The sequence below is a fragment of the Cheilinus undulatus genome, linkage group 7, assembly GCF_018320785.1.
Source record: "Cheilinus undulatus linkage group 7, ASM1832078v1, whole genome shotgun sequence".
NCBI classification, from domain to species: Eukaryota; Metazoa; Chordata; class Actinopteri; order Labriformes; family Labridae; genus Cheilinus; species Cheilinus undulatus.
This window is the reverse complement of record NC_054871.1, coordinates 26,955,825-26,978,637: the sequence shown is the minus strand read 5'-3', so window position 1 is coordinate 26,978,637 and position 22,813 is coordinate 26,955,825. Positions and strand designations below refer to the sequence as shown.

Here is a 22,813-nt window from a genome sequence, read left to right as displayed (position 1 = left end):
GCTTTATTAGACATTGACATTTGGCATGTGTATGCTGGTCTATCATTGCTTTTAATACACTAGGTGATAAACTTTACAGGTGTCACAAAAGTAGCTCTCAGCCACTTTCATTTCTTGAAGTAGTTCCCAGATGAAATGTATAGTGTCATTAAAGGTATTCACCCCCCTTGGATGTTTTACCCTTTTGTTTATTTTGAAAATCTTTAATGTTTAAACTAATATGGGCTTTTTTAAACTTTTTTTTTTTTTACTTTTACAAAAAACGTCTATACTGTCAAAGTGAAAACAGGAGTTTCAAAGTTAGTGAAATGGGGTTCCCCTGAGTGTGTTGAATTGAATGATGAAAATATCAATGTGCCTTAAGTGGTTGTAGTATAAAGACAACTGTGTCTGGAAGATCCAGTCACTGGTCAATCAGCATTCCTTGCTACCATTACACCGTGAAGACAAAAGAACACTCCAGGCAACTCAGAGAAAAGGTTATTGAGAAGTTTAAGTCAGGGGATGGATACAAAAAAATTCCAAGGCACTAAACATCTCCTGGAGTTTGGGGTGGAAATCTGCCTAGATCAAACTGTCCTCACAAACTGAGTGACCGTGCAAGAAGGAGGCTAGTGAGAGAGGCTACTAAGCAGCTATGACTACTCTGTAGGAGTTACAAGCTTCAGCAGCTGAGATGGGACAGACTCTGCATTCAACAACTTGCACGGGTTCTTCACCAGTAAAAGCTTTATGGGAGAGTGGCAAAGAGAAAGCAACTGTTGAAGAAAACTCATATTAATCCGGAGAAGAGTTCACCAGAAGGAATGTGGGAGACTCCATGGTCAAGTTGGAGAAAGTTCTTTGGTCTGATGAGACCAAAATTGTTCTTTTTGGCCATCAGACAAGATGCTATGTTTGGCAGACGCCAGACACCAAACACTGCACATTACAACAATCACATCATCCCCACTGGAGCTTTAGAGGGCAAAATGAATGTAGCAAAATAAAGGAAAATCCTAGAGTCCAATCTCATTCAGTCTGCAAAAGAACTTCCATTTGGGAGGTGATTTATTTCCTAGCAGGACAATGACCCCAGGCATGCAGCAAAAGCTACACAGAAATAAATTAAAGACAAGGCAAATGTTCTGGAGTGGCCAAGTCAAAGCCCAGACCTCAATCCAATAGAGAATTTGTGGCTGGACTTATAAAGATCTGTTCATGCCAGATCTCTGTGCAACCTGACAGAGTTTGAGTAGTTTTGCAAATAAGAATGGAATAAAACTGTAGTGTCAAGATGTGCTAGCCTGATTGAGACCTATCCACACAGACTCAGTGCTGTGATTGCAGTCAAAGGTGCTTCTACTGAATACTGACTTGAGGGGGGTGAATATTTATGCAGTGACTTATTTTACATGACATATTTTTATTTGACATTATGGTGTAGAAATCTGTTTTCACTTTGGCATTAGATGTTTTTCTGTAATATTTTTAAATGAAAAAGCCAAATTATATTGACCAAGATGGATTTATAAAATCAATAAAAGGGGGGTTAATACTTTTTATTGGCACTGCACACAAATGGAGAGTGAGTGGAGCCCCCCCCATCTAAAATATGCAACAATTAGTGTCTTATGTTAAAATTCTAATCCCTATTTTGACATAAGATGTTGAAGTTTATATTACAGTCCTACAATGTTTTCTGAGGATTAATCTCCACTGGGCCCTGTAAAACCTCCTTAATCTAGTAATAGTCACCTGAAATAACAATGACAAAATCTTGCAGGAATAAACTCATGGAAATTTAATATAATGCATCAATAAACAGGAAATTCTGATACAATCAATGGTTATATTCAAACTGAAATAAAAAATGCATTTTGATTGCTCTATCAGGCGATACTGAAATGCATGGCAAGGCCTCAATTCAATATAATTTACAAGAACAGGGATGAAAAAAATATGGTTTCTTATTAAGCTTGTGTTAATTTATTTGGGTCATTTTAATTCTCTAGAGAGGATTAAGTTTGTCATTTAATGTGCATACAGCAGGAGAAATATACTCGTCACCTTAGAGCCTGTCACAGGACTCATCTTAGTACAAACAAATCTATTTAAAAGACAATAACCTTTGAATGTAGACCTGAAATAACACAACAGCCTCTGTTGGAACTTTGTTATGTTACCAAAAGATATTCTTGGTCATGTTCAGGTGAAAATAGTTTATTTATGAATTTCATCCAAATGTTACTGTATTTCCTTCAAACCTATTCAGCTGTAAATAAGAGAATGGATGTTGATTTGAAAAGCAGTGGTGTGCAGAAGGGTAAATATTGCCCTACAGATGTTGATCCCGAAAATAATTTGGACAAAAAAAGTCTACAAGAAAACTGAGCCAGAGGAACACAGGCTCAATTCCAGCAGAGCTATTCCAAAAAAAAGTCTCCTCTGATCCCTGGTTTTCACTCTCTTCACCCTCCAACAACACAAAAGTGAACTGTCAAGTTGATCCCATCTGTTGTCTATGGGCTTAGAGAGGAGAAAGGGACAGGTGATGTGCAGAACAAACAGACTAAACAGACTCAGCCCTAGCCTGTGTCCTTAGCATGGACCAGCGGTCCAGAAAAAAAATGTAAACAATCATTTGTTCATAAATGCCATCAGGTAACATGGAAACATTTTCAGAGGATAGTTTGTTCTCTGCCTGATTTGAAGTCCCTTTAGCCTTTTATCTAAACCTTTTTGGCATAACGGACATCCATATTTGTCCTTTGATGATCTATATATTGCATATATTCCATAAATCTATCACAGCTCTCCCGATCAGTGTGTTCAGATGCTATGGCTTATGTAGGGCTTTGCCTCTGATTAACACTCGAGACACAGAAAAGTGTGAAAGACAAAAATATGTGTCAAAAATAACTTGAAATGGAATGATTCCTAAAGATGTAAAGCCATCATGTTCATATCCTCACATATTTTACACTATTGCCAGAAAGAAAAATAAACAAAAGAGCATTGAAAATAAAAAAGAATATATATTTATATATCCATCATATGTATATCTATATATAAACAACAGTTACAACTAGTAGCAGGCAAGCGGAGAGTTTCTCCTTGCCCCTTTAAGATTCATCCATTCCACCGTTATAAGGCTGTCAGACTCTCAGAGGGGGCAGCAGCTTTCTTTCCTCAGACACCAGATTCCCTGAGATGTAGAGCGCTGTTTTATTTTTCAAGGGATGTTTGATTTGAACATTTTCAACCACACTCCCCTCCCCCCTGAATCCCCCCCCAAAAAACATTTATGTAGAAAAAAGAGCGCTGCTCTGGCTCGTCCTGTGGAGCTGATGAAGGGTGTGGCTGTGAGATGAGACGCTACCCTCTGGTCTCCGCTGCTTAGTCCTGTGTTGGCGGGTGGTGGGTATCGGTGGCGGTGGAAGCAACATTGCCAAAATAAGGGGAGGAGCGTTACTAATTTTCTTGATACATCTTGGATGCTTTTCCCGTTTGATTTCATTCATTAACTTATTGTTATTTTACAGTCAAATGCAAAGCTGTGTACATACAGAATCAATCATCAGTCATTCCAAGGCTTGGAAAAGAAGTGTTTTTTGCAAAAGAGTTCTTATGAAGACTCTGCTGTGTGTGCATTTCTTTATGCATATGTGTGTGAATTTCAGCGTGTGCGTAGTCTCCTCAGTGCCTCTGAGAGGCTAATCTCTTTAATAGAGGCTCATCATAGACCCAGCACTCCCCGTCCTCGTGGAAAAGCTGCAGAAACAGTTAAAACAATCATTAGAAATGCTGATCTCTGCAGTTCTAACACTGATCTTTGTCCAGCGTTAAATCCATTGTAAAGTTAATGATTTATTTTGCTCATATGTTCACACTATACTGCTGCGATTTATTCAGTTTACATTCAAAGCATGCATACTGTAGCTGTTGCTTTATAAAGGAAAACGATAAGGTGGTAATGCCTCAGTGTTTGTAAACTTGCTTTCTGTATCAATAAAGTTTTTTTTTTCTCTCTTTAGATCAAGAACAGAGGCACACAGTCTCACCCTGGTCTCCCACTGCTGCTCATTCTCCTTCCTCTCTCTGGCTTCAGCTCGCTGTTTCTCTTCCAGCCGATGTTTGGCTTCTGTTGCTGCATCTATGTCTTTCAGCTTCAGGTTAACCGTCACATCTCTCCACAATCTGGAAAATTGAAAAGGTCAAGGTCAAACACAGTAAGACTTGGTATGGGTTTTCTTCTGAATCCATGGCTGTATGATAGAAAAGAACGCTTATGGATCAATTTTTTCCTTTACCTTCGGGACTCGTACTCGAGCTGGTCTTCCAGCTTTCTCACTTTCTTCTTGATGATGCCCATCCTCTTAGTGTCAATGAAGACTGTGTTCTCCTGGAAATGCACACAAACAACATCAAATTAGTATTTATGTATGATTTAAATATATAATCAGTGCTTATTGCTCTATTATGAATAAATACATTTATTTCTGCTTACAAATGTAACAATGTGGATATATACATTTGACCCAGTACAGCCTGAGATGTGGTTTAGAATAGCCAAAATGGTATAATTAAATTCAATTATCTATTAAACTCAGTGGAAACAAGTTAGTTTGTTTAAAACAGATATTGCAGCTCAGAACTGACTAGAGTTAACGATATTGTACATGAGCAAACAACCACCGAGTGCTGTGAGGCAAAAGGGATCATTTAAAGCCAAGTTAGCAAAAAGGCAGAAGTATGTGAACAATCACACTTAATCAGGCTGTACTTTAAATAAAAATACTGTTGATATTTTGAAAATGTTATGAACAATAACATGATCTTTTAAAAATATAATTCAGTTTTTTTCCCTTTATTCAGAGAGGACAGGACAGTGTGTAGTTCAGGAATTTAAAGGGAGAAGGAGCCAGAGGTATCATTTGAACCTGCCCTACCTGCTTAAAAAACTAGCTTCAGTACACAGGACATGACTTAAATGCTAGGCCATCTGTGTCCCAGGTAATAAGCAGTCTCATTTAAGGCTAGGGTATACATTTATGTTTGCAATCTTATCAGATTAAGTTAAGGTAAATTTTTATACAATTTCATCACTTTGGTATCAAAAAGGGTACTTGATATACTTAACACTGGAGTCTTCACTATTGTGGAGAAAAAATGTATGATTAAATCTCTTGACTTGTTTCAAATCATTATTTGCCATGAGTACAGGTAATTATAGCATACATTAAATTAAGAAAGTATTCAGCCCCCTTCATTTCATTTACTTTTGTTATGTTGCAGCCTGATGCTACAATTTAAAAAAAAACATTTTGATTCTAGTTGATCTACACTCAGTGCCTTATCATGACTAAGTGAACAAAGAATTTTAGGTTTTATTTTTCTTTGCAAATTTATCAAAAATAAAAAAACTAAATATCACAAGTATTCAGACCCTTGGAAAAAACATGTAATTTAGCTCTGGTGCTTCCCATTTCTCTGAATCTTTGCTGAGATGTTTCAACACCTTTATTGGAGTCCACCTGTGGTGAAATAAACTACTTGGACATGACTTAGAAAGGTGCACACCTCTCAATAGAAGGCCTCACAGCTGAAAATGCACATCAGAGCAAAAACCAAGCCATGAGGTCAAAATACCTGCTTGCAGAGCTCAGAGACAGGATTGTTGCAAGGCACAGATCTGGGGAAGGACACAAAAAAATCTGTTGCACCGAAGGTTCCCCTGACCACGGTGGCCACCATAATTCTCAAATAGAAGAAGTTTGGTGCAACCAGGACTGGCTTTCATATGGATGGTTTGTTTTTTGTAAATTCCAAGCAGACTTTCATGAGAAGGAGAGGCTTCTGACTAGCCACTCTGCCATAAGGGAGAAATGGAAGGAACCTGAGCTCAGTTTCTGCACAGGGTATAAATACTTTGTCATGATGGGGTACTGAGTTTAGATTCATGAGAATAAAAATGTTGTTTTTTTTCTCACTGTAGCATCAGGCTGCAACACAACAATAAAGGAAAGGGCTCTAAATACTTTCTAACTGCTGTAATGTGACACTCTTGTTTTCTCCAAACATCACTTAAACAAATAAGCTGGAGAAAAAGAAACAAACTTACTCCAGTTGCCCATTTGGCATACATAACTCCGTTCCATTCTCCTTCAATGGAGCAGAAAGACTTCTTGTCATTTGGTGCGCTAAAGGAGAAACAGATTTAGACTGTGATATTCAGAAAAAAATATCAGGGTCTTTAATCCATAGCTCAGTCTTTGAACTCTTAAAATGTCTATTTTCTCTTACAGAATCTCAGCAGTGATCCTGTGCTTCTTCCCTCCATAGAAAGGTTTGGTGTGGAACGTGATGTTAGCACTGTAGCCCGACTTGGAACATGAGATGGAGCACTCTCCGCCCAGCTCCACCCAGGGCACCGTCAGGATGGACCTAAACAGGATGGCTCAGGTCAGTCAAACATACTGTCTGTAAATGACTGATGTGAATTCATCATGGTGACGACACAGACAGGAATAACAAGAAAATGCATACCTGCCGTATCCATTGGGGAAGGTGAGGATGTAATGTTCATCATGCTCCAAACACGACACACAACCTGAAACAAGAAGAGAAAAGAACTCTGATGAAGCTTTAACTTTTGTGTTTAGGTTTTTTAGAGTGTATGAAACCGTGCTTTGTGTTACCTTGGCCAATATTGTGGACACCTATGGACATGCCTAAGAACTTAGACTTGGTCCAGATGTGAGCGTTGAACTGGATCTTCTTATTCAAACACTCTGCGTAGAATGCAGAAACTAAAGAAAGGTGAGAGAAAGCATTTAAGAGCTATAGGAAGTGGAAACAACATCTATACCCTGTAAAGTGACATCCAAAATTGGTGTCTAAACACATTAAATATGTTCGACTAAGGTTACTGTAAACATGTGAAAACACTGAGATCCATGTGTGACTGAATTCTGGATTTAGGCTGCTAGTTTTTCACCTCTTTCCTGGCTTGGTTTAATTTGAGCAGGGTGAATATATGAGCCCACGATGGGGGATTACGCTACCCTCCTAACACTACAATGATATAAAATCACTGAGCCGCTTATCTTAATACAGCCTGTTGTTATGTCACTGCTTTCACTGAAAATTGGAAGTTAGCTACATGCTGTGTTTTTGTTCATTGTGAGGTAAATCTCCCAGATCAATATACCTGTAATGAACAGGAAAGAGTTACAACTTCACATAACTCAGAAAATGAGAATAAATAATACCCGACGAGTTAATGGATGGGAAAATTAAACTTTTTTTTGAGACGTTTTAGTTCTAAACTGCCTGTCACGACATAAATGTGATGGTTTCTCTGTTTGCTGACACAGAGAGCTGACAGGTCCAGCGGAGCAGACCATAAGTCCATTCAGGTTGAAGCATTTTTTTTAAATTTGAGGGGATCATATTTCTCGTAAGTGGGTGTGGCTTCAGCTCATTCTTCTGACACACTTGTCATACAACAAGACCAAAGATTTCTTTTTTCACTTTACAGGGGCTTAAAGTCAAGTTCAAGCAAAATCAAGAATCACCCAGCTAGCGTTGTTTAAAAAAAATCTGTTTAATTTACTCTCAAGACTCAGATAACACAGTTCCACATAGGATCAACAGGATTTTTATGTTTCTGTTTTCTTGACTGTACTATCAGTAAGCTTTCAGTGTTGTGTAAATGTTTAGAGGAAGGCTCGACACTCACTAGGTGGGTGGTGAGAGACCTGCTCTGCCACGAAACGCACACTGTTGGCTGAAGACCAGGGAACTGGACCATCTGATACCGTCTCCTGGAGGAGAAGAGAAGAATCAATCGTCTATATGAGGACAGAAGGTTTTCCATAGTATTCAACATATGAAAGGTAAATCTAAGAGACTGTGTTAAAACAAAAGCTGGAAAAAAATGAAAGCAGCCAGTTCTGACACAAAAAGATCAACCTTCGCTTCGTTTGTGTTTGTAAAGGTGGCTTTACCTTCAGTTCCAACAACTAGAATCAGTTTAACATAACTTCGCACAGATCATTACAATGTGCTAAACATAACAGAATTTAAGCTGTTTAAGTGAGCTTTAATTTGAATAAACATAGCTTTTAAAAGAGGAAGTAGTAACAAATTTAAATTCTTAACAAACACATCAAACATACAAACACAAACTAGCAAACTACACATTATAGGATGTGATTTTATAGATGTAAAAGAACATTTTACTAAATATATACATCCTCCTATGTAAGGTCTGTTTCTTGCAACATCTGCACTATATTTAATGTTTATACATGCAAACTGCACTCTGTAATGTAGACATCTCTTTTTTCAAACAAACTGCCACCTTTTTAAATGATCTGTATTTAACCATGTGTTTCTGTCTTTTAGGTAGCATCATGGTCCACACGTCATCTCTCTTTATGCTTGTTTATGGTTGAAATGCCACTAATTGAAATTTCTGAATTTTTAAGTGATGTGTAAAGTCCTTTTTGTCTTTCACTGAAAAGTGTGATGCTCAACAATCACTCATAATCTTACTGTGCTCAGTGAAGGCTCCTCTGTTTCACTAGGCAGGTCCCAGTGGCAGTAGAAGACTTCTCCCAGGATGGGGTTGTAAGGTTTCTTGGCCACTGAGCCTTTCCTCCCAGCGTGGAATGCTGACAGGTACCACTTCACCACCTGAACCATGCGCTCCCGGGGCTCCGGCTGCTCGGCAATACTGGGAAAAGTCGCACAAATGACATAAATCTCTCAATTTTGGATGTGTTTCAATATCCTTGTCATACAATTGTTGCACCAACAAGGGAGAGGACCAGTACCTTACAAATAAGTCCGGATGTGCAAAGAAGTCTGCATACATTTCTAACAATGATCTCCTTTCTAGGATGAAGGTGGGCAGGACCACCTGTGAGAAATAATGAGCAAGGAAAACTGTAAAACTATGGCTGTGTGGGTTGATTAAAAGACAGAGTGCACAGATGATGTTAGGGAGTAAAGGGAAAAAGAGAAGAATCTAAGCTGAACAAGAAAGAAACTCAGACTGAGGTAAAACATGGAGGCAGCTTTCTTTTAAACTAAATATGTTGGTGAGGAGTCTTTACCTTGGTGAGGTCCATTCCCAGTCGAACTTGAGAGAGGAGATGCATGATGACACTTTTGTGCTCTTCCACAGACTCGCCCTCACCGTCATCATCACGGTCATCATGACTATCAAATGGATCTGAAGACAGAAACAGAAGACAGGAGTCATACCACTATCAAAACATTAAACTGTGAGGTGAAGGTGGCCTGGCAGCCAGGTTGTGCCTGATGTACACAGGCAGGTTCAAGTCTGACTTGTAACTTCTTTCTTGCACTCTCTCATCCCTGCTTCTTCCCCATCATTAAGGCATAAAAAAGCCCAAAACAAATACTTGAAAAGCATTAAATTGTCTGCTTTTTCATATCTTAAACCGCATAACAAAACCAAACTTTGTTTATACTGGGGTGGTGCAGTATGATGTATGATGTGTAAGTGTAATAAATCTTATCCTGTTCTGCACCAGCAGGGGAGGTAGAAAAGGCAAAAAAAGACCTGAATACATAGTTGCAATATATTTATGTGTGTCTGATGTGTTTTCCCTTTTATACCTGCATCTGTGGTGCCATTGGACATGGATGAGTTAAGGGACTCTGTGGTTTCTGGTCGTTTCAATGCCGTTTCTTCATTAGTGAGGGGAGAGGCAGCTGGAGGCCCTGAGGGACTGAGTGCAGAGAGAACAAGCAGGAGAGAGGCAGGAAGAGGAAGAGATAAGCAGATAAAAAATGAAAAGGCAATTTGGATCATGAACCTGAGGCCACCACAGCTTGATTTACAATTTCTCAAAGCAGAATATCCACTGACCTGCTAAATGTTTTTTATTAAAGTGCTGTTTCAGCCTGTCATGCATTAAATTCACTGTTTGCAGTGTTGTAGGAAGGTGGGGTGGCTCTTTACTCACTCTATGCAGTGTTTAGGAGAGGTGCTGCTCTGGTAAAACTCATCAGCATCATAGAACTCGTCCTCGCTGGAAGAATACGAAAAATCTGGCACTGAGTGCGAGGGAAGGGGCATGTGAGCCGGGGAGGCAACGCCGCTGCTTGGGCCTGACGGGCCACTCCCTGACACGGACAGAGAGAGAGAGAAAAGTGTCATGTGAGTGCTCCTGTGCAGAGTTATTCTTTAATTTAATGGCTCTCTTTAGCTGGCGTCTTCACTTGTACAATACACAACTCATGGTCACATCAACATAATGCTGCTCAGCTTGAGCTTTAATTTGCAAGTGCAGTCCAGCAGGTTGTGCAAAGTTACATCAATCTGTCAGTAACACAGGGGCAGCTTCCTCTGCAGAGCATATTGACAGTACACTCAAGCATGCAGAAGCTTCTTTAGTGCACAGCACAGCAATTTTAGACTGCTGCCTCAGCACAGAAGACAAACAGGCATGTACCTCTGCCTTCACTGCTTTTTATTTACTTTATGTTCCTGGAAACACCCCTCAGTGTGAAAGAGTGCAGTAATAATTTATAACATCATTACTTTGGCTCCTGTGGTTGAGTTCTTAACAGATTAGCTTCATTTGGCTTGTTAACTAATGATATAACAGGCTTTATGCAGGCTGTACCATCCAAAACTACAAAACTAAATGTTAAGACAAAAAAAAAAAAAATTCATCACATTCTTGGTCTTGGTAGCAGGTATTGACAAATACACAGCTGCAGGTGAAGATCAGGAGATATAATCAGAAGTACCAGGTACCAGGAGCAGGTTTAAAGGGAAAACAGGGGGAATTCTTATTGTTGCATGATTCTGTTCCCTTAGTAAATAATAAACTCTGAACCTTTCATTCATAGCTAACCCCCTGAAATGCTTTATTAAACCCATCCTTGAAAAAAGCTAAAAAGATTCAAAACCTGGACTCCAAATGAATGAACTCTGCTCCAGAACAGGTTTGTTGCTTTAAACTGTGGTAAACATGCAGCTGGGCACAAAATCACCAAACTAGGAAGATAACTTTATTTCTTAGATTTGTTTTTCTCTTGATCATTACAGAAATTAGGTACTGGAAAGCTGTTACTTTGCCCTAGACATCCTTTCTTTGTAGTTTCACAGATTTGTCTTACCAGCTGCAAAAGTAGAGTGAACCCTCACCTGTGCTGTTGGGAGTTGGGGTTTGCAGACTGCCCATAACTGTGACGATGGGACCAACAGGTAACGTGGAAGGCCGTTGGTCTGATTTACACACCTGAGAAGCGTCTGTAAAAGAGAAGAAATCACAATAAATAAAGCTATGCAGCAGTCTGCAATTCAGAGGACTGAGAAAATATTATGAGACACTGCAGACACAGGCCTCATCTGTGAGCAGGATTACACAGTCTATTAAGAGACAAAATTAGAATGGCCTACTTTGCATGCTTCATTTCCGCAGCATTTTTAAAATGTCTAGTCACGGTCATCGAACTGAAATAGCTCAAAAATAAAGTCAAATCTGAGCAATGCCATTAAATTTAGTCCTTTACTAATGGATTAAAATTACTTTCAATTTTCAGAAGTAAACAGATCTACAATAACAAAACACCACAAAAATGTGTGGGAACTAAATTAAATCCAAAAAAAAATAATAATTTTTTTGAAAAGAACCATTAAAGTTAACAGTTAAATGCACTTTGCTTTAGTTCTTCAGCACTCAGGGACTGAGTTTTTCTTTGAGTTTCTCAAAACACTAAAAGGACAATTAAAGACCTTTTTTTCTTGCTCTTGAAAACAGTTATTTTACAAAGAACAAACTCGACAAGTTTTGGAATGTATGGAATATGTTTTATAGATTTCTTGACAGTAATGGGTTATCAAGTGAGGTTTGGACTGATGAACAGATTTGAGTATCTATAGGGCTTTTGTTTATGTTTTGTTTCAGTGTGCTTTTTATTATTTCCTTATCTTTTTGTCTTAAGTATGTGTCATTCGACATCTTGTATACTTTGTTTGTCTCTTTATAAAAAAATCAATAAAAAGATGTTTAAGAAAAAGGACAATTCAAATTTTCAAAACTTTGGATAATATTGTAATTTAAAATTTACATTTCGTTGTCTTCAATAATTAAGTGAAAGTCAGAATTTAAAAAGTTGTAATGCAGTGAAACATTGAACTTTTTATTGTCTTAGTTGATATTGAGACAGATTTGTTTGAAGTGCTTGCTAAGAACAGCCTTTTTGGACAGTGGTGCCTTCAAAATGCTTTAAATTTAACCAAGAATTACCATGAATATGAAGATCATTAACTATTCTGACATTAATTGTCAAAATGGTCTTATTTGCCCTTGTCTTGAAATCACATCAGTGTCTTGGTCAGCAAACAAACAGGCGTATGTCGGTAAGCATTGCACAAGAATCAAGCTTCTTTTATTTTTCAGGTCTGCACATTGCCCAAAATGCACCAAAATGTGTTTTAAGGTCAGAGCACCTTCCATGAAAAAACAGGCATTGTAATTGGTTCAATAAAGTGCTGTAGAGCAGTGGTTCTCAACTGGTGGGACGGGACCCAAGAGTTGGTTGCAAAGCTGTTTCCAACAGATCGCAAATACATGCCAGGAGAAAAATATGCAGCAAAAAGTGTATGTGTGTAAAAGCCCTGAGTGGACATACAGAACATCTATACATATTTTAGGCATTACTGGGATGACCCTGGACATGGACCAGAACAAGCAGGCAGAATAATGCACGTTTATACAGACTTTATGTTGTAAACTAACACTCATTGGACTTTATCTCTTCTCTCTCTAACAGCACACTGGCTGCTGTACTCATGTGGAAAAACTGTACGATAACCTTTTTACCAGTAAACCAGTAAATTTCATTTACTTTTTTAATAGCCTCCTTATATTTTCATTCTTGTGTTATTTGTTTTGCATTGAACACCAAGTCCAATTCCTTGTGTGTGAAAATGTACTTGGCAATAATGATTCTGATGACGAGTAAATTTCAGTTTAATCTCATTTTCCTGGATATCAAAGCTGGTTTTCCCCAATCAGGAAATTCCTCGAAAACTGCAAAATTTCCATACAGTCTCATGAAAAACAGGAGTGAGATAAAACATATGCATACACGCCCTTCTGTAATGATGTGCTTTTTAAACATGTTTGACATGTGACATTACCCCGTCTCTTTTGATCCATTTATGGTGCAAACTGTAACATTTTTTATTAAATACAAGTACTTGAACATTTTGAAAAATTTGGGTTGCGATTTCTCGTATGGGGGTTGGTGGTGGGTCCCTCTGCCTGCAGTGGTTCTCAACTGGTCTAGCCACAGTCTCTTAAATGTCAAATCACAACCCACATTTTCAAAAGCTTTGAACAATCACATGTATTTAATGAAAAATGTTTGAGTTCCAATCTTGGATGGATCAAATGTATGACTAAAAAAGAGACAGGACAATATAAGTACACACATTTACCCATGATAGCATGTAAATATCTGCCAGTTTTCCAAAGATCTTATGGAATTACCTCATTATAATGGGAAAACAGCTTTCCTACCAGAAGATAATGAGATAGACTAGTTGAAATATTGAGAAAATACATACATTTTCCTATTATCTCTGTAAAACAGAGAAAATTGAAATGTATGGAGCATGTCTGTTAATGTCTCAGTACTTGATAAACTTTTGCCATCCTTTTTTCCAGCTACAAAGTTGTGACCCACTGAAAACAGCTCCACAGCCCACTTTAAGGTCCTCAGCCACCAGCTGAGAATCACTGCCTTAGAGGCTCACATGCTCTGACAGAAAAAGGTTGAAAAACGCTGGCTGAGAACACTTCTCTTTTTTTGGCTTTTACATATCAGATCTGTGTGGGTGTGAACAACAGAGGGAGCTGTTGTCAACCTGTCTGCATGATTATGTTCCTCTATCTACAAATGTGTTTACTAGTCATGAGCATGAAGCCACATAGCTACATGTGTATGAGAAACGGTGTAAAGGCAGAACCTGTGGGTAGTGTGGTCTGTGTTGGCATCGTGGTGTTGTCTACAGGAGTGTCCAGAGGGGGCTGGTAGATCCCATCCACTGGGTTAATGGTGCTCTGGGGAAACAAATAGAAAACAGCAACTGCTATCAACAACAAAAACAGCTCTCATATTTGTTCCAACTATAGCCCACCCACAGCACTGCCTGCTTTGCTAATTTTAAAGAGTTATTTTACCAACAGAAAAGATTTAAAGATTAAAATAGCAACATAAGACTGAATTTGTCAAATTGTTTGTTTGGTTCCACTGGTAGGCTGAAATGGAATATTTCTTCTGGGATGAATAAAGATTTTTGAATTTTGATTGTTGTTAAATAGTACACTATCTCTTATTTAAATGATTGACGGTACTGAAAAAATACAAATTTTTAAATTACAGATCTTCAGTCATGTTTTGAAACCCTGAGAACCCCGAGCAAGTTTCTGCTAATTTTGGTCTGCTGGCGTCTTCCCCTCTGGCTTCATTTTCACTCTCCACAGTCTCACAGTCTCACCAAAGGTCCTGTAAATCACTGGTTCCCAATCTGGGGTCCGGGACCTCCAAGGGGGGTGCCAAAGATCTTAGAGGGAGCTCAAGGCTTTGTCTGCTCTGAGGGGGCCAAAATTAGATTTAAAATTTGACTAACATCATGATTATTAAGTAGTTTATACACAGGTCTTTAGATAAGAAAAGCATGCCTAGGCCTTTTTTAGGGTGTTATCAGTGAAACAATTTAAATCGATTTTGGCGGCAGTGTGTCACCTTTTCATCTCTCGTGGGTCTTGGGGGGGGGGGGTCTACTGTGTTGCTCTGTGCCATCTCTCATGCTGATAGAGATAGGGATAAATCCTTTTGTTTCTTAATTTTTTTGATCATGCAAATTTTTGCTTTTTCCACATTAAGTACATTTTTATTGGTCCATCCCTGATTTTGATTCAAAATATAATTGTGCAATTTGGCCTTGTTTGGGAGGTTGCCTGCATTTTGTCATCATTTAGACAAGAAACGCCTCAAGATTTAGTGCCTAGAACTTCATCTCAAACTCAAGTTTGTTTTTACAAGTATTGTATGACTCATAAGTCTAATATCATGACATCCCTATCCCAGAATTGGCTCTTGGACTGTCTTTTGCCATACTGGAAATCTCCATGTTATTTTTAAACTACAAAGAAACTAGTGATCACATCTATAAGCAAATACAAGCACATTGTAACCACAATGAGACATCATTTCCTTAAATCTTCACACCAGATGTCAGTCTAAGTTCTCACCTTCAGCTGGACACAGACTTCCCCGGGTGTGCACAGGTGTTTGATCGGCTTAATGGTTTACCCACTTCACAACAAGAACAGTGAAATCAAATATGCACCACCCAGCCTGAGCAGATCAATTCTCCTCCATTCCATTTCCTGGAGATAAGCTAAAGAGCGGAGTTTCCAGGTTTCTCCTAATCAAATCAATATGAAACCAACGACACCAGCAGAAGGCCTTACACAATAAATAAAAGCGCCTCTTGAACTCCCAGCAACCTGCAGGAGAGTTAATTAACTCCACTGGGCAGACTGAATCTGTAACACATCTTAACTCCATGCCTCTTGAATTCCCTGTAGTTATAACCTGCAGGGACTGTGTTATCTGCAGGTGTCGCCCTCATCAGAGCCGCTTGAACATCAAACACAACACACCAATGGCACAAATAAATAAAGATCATGATGGCTCAATGAAATGGGGTCACTAGGCACCATTGACCCGACAGACAGAAACATGGACAACAACAATAGCTAAAGCAAAACTGTATTGACCTTTATTCCACAACAACTAACCACGGGCTCTTTGGCTGCACTGGAATTAGATCCAGTCGATGTTATGTGTAACTTATTACTCAAACATGACCAGTGCATGTGATGTTTACAGCTTTTTTTGTCTTGACAAGCTGTGATGAGCCTATTTGAGATTAACAGGAACAGTGATTCAGAACATGAGCAGACACAGTGGTGTGTGAGAGGCAAAGACTGATGAGAATAGCAATAACCACTAACAGATTCTAACAGCTTTGCATAAAGTTACTGATCACAAAGGGATTCTTCGTAGTTTTTCTGAATGAGATTTTTTTCCACTCTTTTTTTCATTTTGTGAGTCCAGAAAAGAAAAACCAAAATGTTAGGACTGACAAAAGTCAAGCTGTAATTACAGGCTGAAAATATGCAACAAAAAAAAAAAGCTTTCACCCCTCCTGATCACACACTTCGCTTTTTGTCGACTCTCTTGCCGGTGTTCCTTTATTTCAGCTTCCTCCTCACACTGCCCGATGTGTCCCTCGCCAAGGACTTTTAATTATAGTCACTTATAGAATCACTGGTAAGTCATTGTGGGACTGGCTAATGGCTTTGATAACCAGAGCTGAAGCATCACGCAGTCAGCAAAGTGGAGTTAGCCAAAAACAGCTGTCATCATCAACATATATCCTTTTTTGAATACTACAGTAATGCATAGGGTGCCTATGATGCAGAGCAAACCTAACCAATCACAGCAGATGCAAATAAATATTATAAAGCCTCCTGTTATGTACTGCACTTAATATCAAGTCCTTCTGGTGCTGCAGAGATGAGCAAGGTCAATCAAACATGCAGGTTTTATCATTTGCTTCATAGTATGGTCATATGGACAACGTGACAGACATTTACATGCTCTAAAGCTGCAAATATCTCAACACAAAGCAAATGGCATATGGAAACATGTGACGTTAGATGTGTAGAAGGAGCTTATGCTTTGCTATTTATACAGTGTAATGCATACTTAATGATGGTGAGATTAAATCATGAATAAGAGCAGTGCAGGCCTTTTAGTGACATGAGCCCCCCTGAGATTACTGTTTCAAAGATCACATTTAATGTTTTCTGTGTGTTAGAGCATTACCTACAACATATTCACATTCACATAATCAACCATTTTCCAAAGCTTGCAAAACTTTTTTTAAACTTCTGTTTATGAGCTTGGTTTATATCTTTGTCTAAGTTATCAGTATGCAATTCATTTGACCCTCCATTTTCCTTCCTCTTCTTTCAGTCCTTCCTTCACTTTGGTATCTAAAAAATCTACTTGTAAAAGTGTTTATTGCAATATGCAACCAATCAAGGTTAGCTGAATATGTAGTTCACAATGTTTAATAGCATTTTTAAGAGATTGTACGTGAATGTTCATGTGATCCATTGTTAGTCACTGAAAAAAAAACACTATATGTTAAGAGAGGAGGACAAATTCAAATTTACTCTAAGATGATATTTAAAATGCATTAAGAATGAAAACCAATGGTGACAAAGCTTAACAATGCTGGGGTGCTGTGTACTATGTCAATAAAAACATTTCTATTAAAGACACAAAGGCATCACATGCTGAAATCAAGGAAATTTTGGTTAACATTTATGGCCATTCTGAAATTTAAATGACTAAATAATTTTTAAAAAGTTAGGACAGGGTCGTGTTTACTAGTCTGTAGCATCACCTCTTCTTTTCCAAGATGTATTTTAAGATTTTACTTCGATATGATAGGACATAAACACAGAGGTGGAAAATATCTTATTACATTCACTGAAATTACTGTAACTGAACTATAAGTACTATACTCTTGCACTTTTTCCATCTCTGCTGACTACACAGTAGCTGTTTTATACTTAACATAAAGGTGTGACTTTACAGGAACAACCTGGTTGGCAATCCATATTTTCATGTTTTTATTGCCAATGAGGAAAGATCATAATTTACTATACAAATACTCAGTAGCCACTAAGGCTGGACAATTAATCTAAATTTAGATTAAATCACAATAGGTCTTAAATTCTTTGACATGACAACCGGTTCCCTACAATATTTTGCAGCAAAGGTGTTTTGCTCTACACATCATGCAAATATTGAAGCATCATTATTTTCTAGAATAGTTTTCAAAAATCTTACTTTCCTTATTCTAGTGAATGTTTTTCTTATTTAAAATGAGAACTACATAAAATTCTCATTGCCATGGATAAAACAATTCACACGGCATCTGCAACAAGAGTCAAAATAATCTCTGATATTTGTTCTTAACTGTTCAGCCCTAGTTGTCATGAATATTGCTACAAGGCTTTGAGTTTAACAAATCAGTAAGTGTACCACTGTGATTGAAGTAGATCAATAAAACTACACAGGTCATATTGATTCACGTGTCATATTACATCATCCTAACGTATATCCCCTCAGTACAGGAAAGAAATTATTTACTGCTTGCATTTGTTGACAAATAAATAAGATGAGGAACTTAAAAACAAAATTACATGTCAAATCGCAAATGCAATTGGGAAAAAATTGCAATATGACTATTTTCCCAAACCATTCAGCCCTAGTAGCTACTGAGTACACATAACCTAAAGTAAACTTTAAATGATCTACTTTCTACTCTCACTTCAGTAAGCTTATAGACCAGTACCTTTACTTTTAATTAAGTAAACTTTAACCAGAGAAACTGCACTTTTGCTTGAGTCCAATAGTCTTGTACTTTTTCCACCCCTGTGTAAAGTCGGGCTGCCCGCCCTGAGGAACTTGAGGAGCACAGCCTCTCCACATGGAGTGGACCAAGCCACCAGGCCACTGGCGCCCCATCACTTCTTCTTTTAAAAATATCAGTCTTAGTATTGGATGCATTTCCACTTTTTTTCTCAAACAAAAAAGATTCTTTAATTTTTGCAAACTGATTCATTTAGTTTTTATCACAGAGAACGTAGCTGTAAAATCAATCTTAAAGCGGATCAAAAAAGCTTTGGAAAATATTGGTGACTGATTGAAAATTTGTGTTAATTGTGGATAAAGCATGCAAAACTCCTCCAATGGTTCTCGACCTAAAGATAGGACACCTGCAGAGTGACTAGAAGTGCTCTCCAGAAAGCTGCTCAGCTATTAGTGTTGGATGGCTGAATAAGCAGGCAGTGTGTAGGAGATAAGTCAATGTTGGATTAGTTGACTTTAATTATTGGGTGAAGTGAAGTGAGACAGTCTTCAAAATTCAGGCATGCAAACAAAAGCATACTCAACACACACATATTCTGCATTTATGTAGAGCTGCAACCATTTATCTGCCACAATTTAGGAAATTATTTATCGTTTTGAGTCTTTATGAAGGAAAAACTGGAATGACTTCATTTTTCTTTACTCTTTTCTGACATAAATCAATAAATCTGACTATATCAATCATATTTCTAACCAAGAAATATAATTGAGCTCATTCTATCGAGCACTGAAACATCGATGTTTTTTTTACAAATTTATCATGTGATAAATCAGCTGAGAAATGACTGGCAGTTTAACTGACTACAAAAATAGTTGCAGCTTCTACAAAAAAACATGCAATTGTTTTGTCCAAAGTTTTCAGACACCATACAATCATTTGCAACTGGATGAAGAAAAGAATAGTTCCCAACCATTGATTAAAGAATCAAATCTCCAGGTATAATTAACTCAGGAAAGTGGTGGCAGAAACCAGGGAAAGAGCTGGAAATAGAGTTCATTTCCAATTTAGAGGGCATGCAGTAAACAGATTTGATTTACTTAATTCCTAAAATAGAGAATAAATCAAGCAAAAGAGGAAATTAGCAGTTCTTTTTTATTTAAATCTTTTTGTCATGGACGGTGAAACTTACTATAAGTCCGTTTGCGTGTTGCTGTTCGTTACTTTGGTCCTTAAAATTTTGAGAAGACAATGTTAGACTACTTTTGTAGGAGGGTTGAAGAATCATTTCATAAAGCATCCTGAGCATCTGTGGTGTGGAGAGCATTAAGATCCATCCCTCTCATCACATGGAGTCTGAAATATTCACCACATGCAGTAATCCTTTCATCACATGCTCAAAGGAGGACAGGACAAGTCATTGAAATGTTTCCTTATCCATGAGTTCAAGTGTTCAGGGTTTTGACACGTCTCACCTAATGTCCACATGAAGCAGAAACGATTGCTCCACTTCCCTTTAAAGCTCAATGGAACATGTGATGAAACGAGAACTGTGCTACACCCTCAACCACCGACCCAGATAGCAACCGTAAGCAGGGAACTACCCAAGAGACACACAGTGCACACACTGACATGGTCTCACCCGAGCTGTGATTATGGTGAAGTGGGAGAGCCAAATTACAGAGAGGTTAATCAAACATGCAACTCTATCGTGTTTACCTTGGCGATTTGCAGCAGAACGATACAGTGCTTGATGGACTCTACCATACTCTGAAAGAAAAAGAAAAAGATGTCAAACACGAGGAATTTCCTTCAAAACTTAAAGACAGGAAAGAGAATGTGTTAAATTCAGACTTACACAAGTAGTCTCTTTCAAATTTTCAATTTTCTGTAAAAAAAAAAAAAAAAAGGAGAAAACAGACAGGTAAAGTCAGAAGGAACAAATGCAAAGTTCAGAGCAGACGTGCTGAAGCAACCGGTTTAAGAACAAATACAGCACAGCTGGTAGAAAACATTGAGGTGGTGGAGTCTCAGTAACAGCAGCAGTTGTGTTGTTCTTTGGAAATCTACACGCCTGTCTCCCAGACTGCAGAGTTCAGTCACAAACAAGCCAGAGTGACCAAAGAGCAACATTGTTCTCAGAGAGGAAGTGAATCACACAGCTGCCTGTAAAAATACAGACATCATGAAACTGATCAGCCAACAGAAAAATCTAACCACTGTATGTAACTGATTTCTTGTCAAAACATCTAATGACACTTATTTTAAGCCACAATCACCTGACAAGTCCAGATTAATTGAGAAAATAAAGCACAAATAAGGCCAGAATTGCTGGTAATGTGTAAAAATATCTACCAATGGGAAAAGAAAACCCCTCATTAAGGATACAATTTCAAAATTAGTCAGTAAATCTCATTACAAGACACTTGTATATGCTTTATTGTCAGATATTTGATCTTAATACAAGCAATTTATATCCTGACCTAAAAAGAGACTCGACAAACGTTCTGTGCCTCTCATTTATTATGGGCCAATGAGAGCAACAAACATTTGACATAGTGGGCATACGCAGCCCCGAGAGGTAAGCTACATAGCATGAGCTCCACAGGCAGCTACTATCTTTGTTGTCTATCAGTGGAGCCAGTTGGTAAATCAAACTCATGCTGAAGTTGGCTGTGAGCAGAGCAAAAACATTCTTTCTGCCAAAAAATACTGTCAGTGCAGTTATTTGTTCTTCTTTTAATGTAGAAATGTAATTAAGTTCTTATAAAATCTACCACTATAGCTTCAAGGACTGTATTAGAAGAAAAAACAATTCTCTAATCCAGATTGATTCTCATTTTCTAATTACAATATTGAATAATATAATCCAGGGATCAATTTTTATATATAGGCCTGCTCCATATCCTGACGGTTTCTCCCATGACCAGTCTCGGCCCTGCATCACTCATGCGTCTTGAAACTTGACCTGCACTTGCCTCTAAAAACCTTTCGACTCAGATTAAAGGTTTAAATCTTACGCCCAATCATCCTACTTTTGATATCTGGTGCGCATTATCAATACCAGCTGGATATGCTTACAAGATGTAAAATATAATGTAATACTGCTGATGAATGGGAATTGGATCCATACAGGCCATCAGTGGTGATACCCACCCCTAATAGCTACATCCAAGCTAATTGCTGCTCGCCTTTGTTTACTGGCTTGCAGTACAACAAAACCACGCTGGTAGCTACCACCTCATTCTCCTCAAATGATGCTGATTGGTCTAGTCTTTCTCTGATCAGGCACAAATGTTTCAGAATGAAGCTCTGCAAGCTGGATCTGCCTGATGACAAACAATTATTCTGGCCAACCCATCGGCTTTGCAAGGTTAAGCGTTTCAGACCATATCTCTTTCTGTTTATGTCTTGAAATCATATCTTTATTTGGACTTTTGCAGTAAATGTGAGTTAAAGTTAATGTAAAAAAGATATCTTAACAGGTAATGGAACAAACACAGATGCTAAGATTTGAGGTTTTTTCATTACTAAACGTGTGCTCTAAAACTGTTAAGCACTATAACCTGATGTTGAAAAACTTGTTTTTATTGATTTTTTATGTATAGAAAAGGGACAGTGTACATTAATCAATGTTCAGGTAAATGTTAATGTACTTAAATTTGCCTTAAGGCAAATTTTCATCGGCAGTCCCTTAGCCAGATGTTCCTTGGCATCTTAGAATGAAATACAACACATGAATAGCAAAATATAAAAAATACACACAAGAAAAACATTAAAAATACAATTATTTTACTAGAAGGGTTAATAACAAATTTTTGACACGGTAGAGTTAGAGTTACCATGAGTAAGTAAAGCATCAGTGCTGATATTGTTGGTTCTGAATCACCCTTTAAAAACACTATATTAAACTGAATGACCCGATGGTGACTCTGTCACTGATTGTGGTGCTGAATTCCCCTGATTTGATCTTCTGGAGGAAAAGACAGTCTAATTAAATGTGGTTTTCCTGTGTGGGATTGTGCAGTTCCCTCTTATTTACTCCGCTAGTGGTTCTATTTGTGTCAATTTTAAAATGTACAAAACCGCATGGATGGTCTTACGACTCTTTTAAAATAAAAACAATAAACAAGATCAACTCTTAAATTAACCCCAAAGTGATACAAATCCATAACAACTGTGATCAATACTTGTATCTATCAGTGCAGTTAAACATTTCCTGATTAAAGTCTGAGGTTTTGCAGGTTTTTTTTTTAAATGCAACATCTTTTAGTTAGATTGTTTTGACTGGAAAACAACACAGATAAAGAGCTTATG

The 22,813-nt window shown here is 37.9% G+C and overlaps 1 protein-coding gene across 4 annotated transcripts in view; it reads right to left on the bottom strand.

Moving 5' to 3' along the window:
- Positions 1-1,765: 1,765 nt before the first annotated feature.
- The window catches only part of osbpl9 (oxysterol binding protein-like 9), a 52,448-nt gene continuing 31,400 nt past the window's right edge, over positions 1,766-22,813 (bottom strand). For 3 of the 4 annotated variants that reach the window (XM_041790653.1, XM_041790656.1, XM_041790655.1), the window contains 18 exons: positions 20,355-20,384; positions 20,216-20,266; positions 19,689-19,727; positions 14,006-14,099; positions 11,174-11,278; positions 9,984-10,143; positions 9,634-9,746; positions 9,105-9,223; positions 8,823-8,908; positions 8,542-8,722; positions 7,724-7,808; positions 6,681-6,791; positions 6,529-6,592; positions 6,286-6,426; positions 6,104-6,182; positions 4,293-4,384; positions 4,044-4,179; positions 1,766-3,753 (listed from right to left, as the gene is read on the bottom strand). In XM_041790653.1, coding sequence (XP_041646587.1) covers positions 3,679-3,753; positions 4,044-4,179; positions 4,293-4,384; positions 6,104-6,182; positions 6,286-6,426; positions 6,529-6,592; positions 6,681-6,791; positions 7,724-7,808; positions 8,542-8,722; positions 8,823-8,908; positions 9,105-9,223; positions 9,634-9,746; positions 9,984-10,143; positions 11,174-11,278; positions 14,006-14,099; positions 19,689-19,727; positions 20,216-20,266; positions 20,355-20,384 — 1,761 coding nt within the window. In that variant the 3' untranslated portion in view covers positions 1,766-3,678. The remainder of the gene's footprint in view (positions 3,754-4,043; positions 4,180-4,292; positions 4,385-6,103; positions 6,183-6,285; positions 6,427-6,528; positions 6,593-6,680; positions 6,792-7,723; positions 7,809-8,541; positions 8,723-8,822; positions 8,909-9,104; positions 9,224-9,633; positions 9,747-9,983; positions 10,144-11,173; positions 11,279-14,005; positions 14,100-19,688; positions 19,728-20,215; positions 20,267-20,354; positions 20,385-22,813) is intronic. The other variant, XM_041790654.1, reaches the window with a different exon arrangement.